The 5,904-nt window shown below is 30.2% G+C and overlaps 1 protein-coding gene across 1 annotated transcript in view; it reads left to right on the top strand.

The window, feature by feature from the left end:
- Positions 1 to 1,692: 1,692 nt before the first annotated feature.
- The window catches only part of LOC112461771 (transient receptor potential protein-like), a 96,010-nt gene continuing 91,798 nt past the window's right edge, over positions 1,693 to 5,904 (top strand). The window contains exon 1 of the mRNA XM_025027149.1: positions 1,693 to 1,892. Coding sequence (XP_024882917.1) covers positions 1,738 to 1,892 — 155 coding nt within the window. The 5' untranslated portion in view covers positions 1,693 to 1,737. The remainder of the gene's footprint in view (positions 1,893 to 5,904) is intronic.

The raw sequence follows: 5,904 nt of genomic DNA, 5'->3' as shown, positions 1-5,904 counted from the left end.
TAAACATAAGCATAAAAGAATTGATTGGTCCATACGCATGTGCATAAAGAAATAGACCAATCCGTTTCGTTATGCGCATGGTTATGCACCTATGCAAGTTTGTGTGGATATAGCTTTACAAAGTTTATTGTGGAATTTATTTTTAATTTACACTTTTTGTTTTACTCGTTGACTGCACCTATTTGGCTCATAGTTTTTATTTTCTATTTACACTTTTGGTTCACGCGTTACCTGCTCCGATTTGATTCATTTTTATGTATTATTGTCGTGAATTTAGACTGCGCCTGATTGAATTATGTAGATCAACTTCGTCGAATTTTATGTATTATCTTCGGGACCATCATGTATTTTCTTTACGCTGAAGATGACACAAAAAAGTGTCGAAACGTCCGTTTTTATTATAATATATTTATTGTTACGATAATTTGATTGCGCATTAATTACCGCGTTTGGTTCCTATTGCCTCCTTATTTCCTTTACTTATTGATTTATTCAGGAAAGCCTACTTTTATTTAATTTATATTATATATTATATTCTGAAAAAATCGCATATATATACCGAGATATCACCATCAATACCATACTCAGTTATATTGCTTTATGCGTAAATAAGAATATGACACGCACTTGTGCTCTGTATGCGTATTCTTAGTTACGCATAAAGCCATCGAATATAGCTATTCTACTTCTACTCATGCTGCGAGAAACCGCTGCCCCGATACTACTGGATGGTGGGGGAAGTCTGAAGTGGTAAGAGTGGGAGCAGTGGCTCCTTCGCTTCGAGCAGTTAGACAGGCCTGGACTCTATAAGGAAGCAAAAATATTTTTTACTTAAATCCTAAAAAAAAACAGTCATATTGTCCATTAAAAATGTTTTCGATTTTTTTTTAAAGTACAATGAAAAATAAAAAAAAAAAGATTACCTCATTTTTTAAAATATTTTTTTCCTTCTTAAAGTTACAGGCGCATTTGAAATTTAAAACTGTATTTTTTTTTTAAATCCATAACTTGAGTGTGGGTAGAGATAAAAATCTAAAAAAAATTATGGAAGCTACTTACATTTAGTATAAAAACAAAAAATTTCCGCCAAATCAAAAATGATCGAGAAAAATCCTCGGTGATTTGGCATGGAATGCCCCAGCTACATTATAAAGTAGTATACGATAGGGTAACTCCGGTATATACGCCACAGCTAAGGGAAACTTAATTTATCGAGTACTATTTACTATAAGCTTGTCATTTCTTTACCGAATAATTAATTCACTTCTTATTTTGCATTACTTATTATTCAAAAAGTACAACTAACTCTACATTTTTGTTGCAAATAAATCAATTTCGCGTTGAACCAAAAAATCTGGTTGTTGAGAGAAATTGAAAAAAGACATTCGGTAATTCCAGAACATTCTGCATAATTCCAATTTCAGAATTTTGAAAATTATACAAGGGTTTATAATTTTAAGTGAATAAAAAAGTATTTTATGCAACACGTGCATAGAAAGTGCCCCATTACGCACGCTACGCGTGCGTGATAGACCACTTTTCAGGCACTTGCAACATAAAATAGGGAGTGTAGTCGTGTGTAAAGATGAAAATTCCCGGGTGCGGTTACCGCACTCGCCTTAATTTCCATCTTACCTCACTTGTTACACAAATAACTATTAATAAATGAGAAGAATTTTATGATTTCAACAGTTTCAGCAGCTCGTAAATATCTTTTCGAGGATACGTTAGAAAAAAATGGATCCGTCCGAATCTCAGCAGGATCTACTATCAAACGAGGCAAGACCGCCTTCGGTGCAATCGTTACAGGCGCCCATTGACTATATTCTTGGCCCGGTCGAAAAGCATTTCCTGCTTAGCGCGGAACGAGGTGATTGTGCCACTGTCAAAAGGTAATCCTGCATTTCTCCGCATTAATGTCCCTTTAAGGATATCCTGGGCAAGACGTAAAATAAACTAGATTTTGCAATAAGCTCCTCTTGTCTCCGCGACATAGATCAAATATAGATACCTACATATAATTATATATAAGTGTGTAAAACATTATTTAGATACAATTACAGATTGATAGCTCTGATTTTAACATACGATCAAAGTTCTTACTAACGCCTTGATGTCTTAAAAGTTTTGAGAAAATATATTTTTTTAATTAAAAATTAATAATAAAAAATGCAAGATTTACGTGTGTCTTTTTTGTTAAATAATGTATTACTTACATATCTTAATATTAGTAATAAATAACCCATACAGCATAAAATATTCCATGAATGTTCTATAAATATTCTTTAGAATATTCATGAATTTTCTATGAATGATTTATAAATGTGCAAAGAACATGTAATGTCCCGCTTTGAATGTCCTTAGAAATTTCTGTAAATATTCTCGAATAATCTACAAATGTTTTATAAATTTTTCCGCATAATCATAATTTTTTTATATATGCAAAATATATTTATAGAACATTTATAGATTATTTTAGGAACATTAAAAATGGGATATCGCATATTCTGTATATATTTAATATTCACCCGACATAAAACAAATTATTTATTTCGAAATTTTATTACTATTTTTTAACTAAATTTGTTTCTTAAGATGCAGTCTATGATTATAAATATTTTCTCGTATTTGAAAAACACACTTACCTTGATGGGATTCGAACTAGGAACCTCGGGACCTCTGCATCGTGAGCCAACTGCCTTACGTGGTAGACTACTTCTTAATTTGATGTAAGCGTTATATGTAGTCTACATATGTCATAACCAGCGCAAATATATAATTTTTCAAAAATCATCTTAAGGTGGTTCGATGGCTACAACAAAATGCAGAGAATTTCATGAAATTTTAATATGTTGTTCTGCAATGCAAAATAGAATTATGTGAATTTTTTGGGAATTTTTCACCGTCCCGTTTTGAAAAAAATCTACTCCAAAAACCTAAAAAGTACAATTTTAGGAGTAGATTTATTTCAAAACGGGACGGTGAAAAATTCCCAAAAAATTCACATAATTCTATTTTGCATTCCAGAACAACATATTAAAATTGCATGAAACTGGCTGCATTTTTAACATAGGTTCTTATGGTTTTTATGAGAAATGACATATTGCATATACCTTCAGAATGAAATAAGTGCAAGAAAAAATGCAAATGATAAAGAAAAAGAAATTTGCACATGTAACTTAATAATTTACAAATAAATGAGCGAAAGAAAGGGGAAGGTTACCGCACATTTCGTAGAAAAATTAATTATTAAAGCATAAATTGCTTGATTTTTCATCTGCATAGACTGTCATGGTCGTGAACGACGTGAACAGCAGCACGCATTATACACGCGGCGACCAATCAGAGCAATCCCCTTCATTCCCACTACTTCAAACGCTAGTGCGCTGTTTCCAGAACCCCCGCGTCCCACTACTCCCTCCGATGAAGCCATCGAACCTCCTTAAGAAACAAATTCAGTTTAAAAAGAGTAATAAAATTTGAATTAGATAAATGATATAATATTTTTCAATGTCGGGTGAATGTCAGAAACCAGTGCCGGCTCATTATGAAATTTTTTTATAAAATTATATATTTTTAATAATTTTTTTAAAAAGAAAATTGTAAATCTAATAATAATGATAAAGAATAAGGATTGGCTATTAAGCTTTGGCCCAATATTGGGCGGCACTTGCTTGCCAAGCCTCGGCTACCCAAATTCGGGTAATAGTTGGGCCAGGCTTAAGCATTGAACGTCGGCAAGCCGACAGTCGTGCCAGTCTTGGCCCGTTTCTCGAGTATCGGCGTTTCCTACCTGGGGACTCTCTCGCGGTCTCGTTACGCTTCCCCTTCGTTAGCTCGCAAGGGTCTCGGATTTCTTAAAAGTTTTTATTAATGCTTTCCAGAATATTTATATAATGTTCCAAAATATTCTTTAAATATTCCTAGAATAATTAGAATGTTTTCAATATTTTTCCTAAAATGTTTATAGATTATTTTAAAAATATTCTACTAATATGTAAAAAATATTCTATTAATATTCTGAATATTTCATGTTCATTGCAATGTTCACAGATTATTATTGAAATATTTATAACAATTCTAGAAAAGTTTTTCAGAATATTCATAGCACATGCTATAAATGTTTAAAAATATTAACAAAATGTTCCGTAAATATTCCAAATATTCTATATTTGTCAAAATATTTATAGAACATTCTATGCATTTTTTAAATGTACTATATTTATTAGACATTTGTAGAATATTCTATTAATATTCCGAATGGACAAAATTTTATGGTATATTTATAGAACTTCTACAGAATATTCTGAATGACCCGTGGAATATTAAAATATTTATAGATTGTTTATAGCACATTTCTTGCATATTCTATGCTGTATGGGAAATTAATTACATGGATAGAGTTTCCAACTGTCCACGCAAAATGAGGTCTATTATTTGTTACTTCCTCCTATCTGATCGTGAAAATTTATAAATTATTATTATTACTAATTGTATTACAATTATTATGAAAGAAAGAAAGCAAAATATTTTAGATTTTAAATTTTATATACTATTATTTTTGTTTACTTGGATAATTATAATAGAGGAATCAGTTCCTATGATCTTGACCTTAACAATACAGGGTGTTCCAAGTTTTTTCGGACAAACTTTAATAGAATGTTTTATGAGCAGAAATAAGAAAAAAATATTATATAAACACAAACAAGATTCTAAAATGCTTTATTAGAAAGTTATAGTAAAAGTAAGAATTTTGTGTTGAAGAAGTAACACATTGTACATAAGTGTGATACGCCGTTAGATGATGTTTAATAATGATCCTACCGTAAATGGCCAGCGTCATAGCTACAGCTATCCCAAAGTATGGTTTGGAGAATATTGCGAGCTGATAACAGGTACTCGTATCATTTCACGCCAGTACAGAAACTTGTCTTAACTGATCACGAAAAGCGAACACAATTCTGTGTATAGTACGTGCAACAAGTACAAGAAGATGATTTTTTCCCATCGAAGATACTATATGGCGGAAGAACACAAGTGTGCTCATACTCATGATGAATTTCATACAGTTCTACGCAGATGCCAGATGCAGCTATTTTTAAGTGGCAGTTTCAAAACATTTAAGGTTGTACCAAGTGACTTTGTGACATATCATGAGTAAAAAAGTGACGCATATAAAAGGAAGAAAACAAAAAAAATGAGAAAAATGACTAACATTAAAAATAAGTACGCATTACATGTATATGTTTTTATATACTTTGTATTATAATTTATAATTATATTATATACGTATGCAATATTAATCTCATATATTTTTCAAACTGATTTATTCTTCAACGATTGTTCTTATATATAAATTAAACACAAAAATAAATAAGTAAGGCTGCGGTCTATGGCATGCCGTTTTACTTTTTAATAGCATAAATAAAATTATACTCAATATAAAAATTTCAAAAAAATAATTGTCTTCAGAAAAATTGCGATTCTTAAAAATGAATTAAAATTATGTCTAGACATAATAAAAATTGACGAATTAAAATTATGTCTAGACATAATAAAAATTGGATGAATTAAAATTATGTCTAGACATAATTTTAATTCATTTTTATTATGTCTAGACATAATTTTAATTCATTAATAAAAATCGCAATTTTTCTTAGACAATTATTTTTCGAAACTTTTATATCGAGTACAATATTATTTATGCTATTGAAAAGTAAAACGGTGTGCCATCCAATTTTCATCAAATTTTACTTTGACGAATTAAAATTATGTCTAGACATAATTTTAATTAATTATTTTTATGCCTAGACATAATAATAATGTTTCTAAACCATTTTTCTCTTTATTGTAAATTGGAGAATTAGTTTTTATTTGTATACTAAAAATGTTTGCTATTAAAAA

The sequence above is a fragment of the Temnothorax curvispinosus genome, unplaced genomic scaffold (assembly GCF_003070985.1).
Source record: "Temnothorax curvispinosus isolate PA1 unplaced genomic scaffold, ASM307098v1 QBEX01011751.1, whole genome shotgun sequence".
In the NCBI taxonomy this organism is placed as follows: domain Eukaryota; kingdom Metazoa; phylum Arthropoda; class Insecta; order Hymenoptera; family Formicidae; genus Temnothorax; species Temnothorax curvispinosus.
Note: the sequence above shows the minus strand (reverse complement) of the source record. Positions and strands in the feature narration are given on the sequence as shown.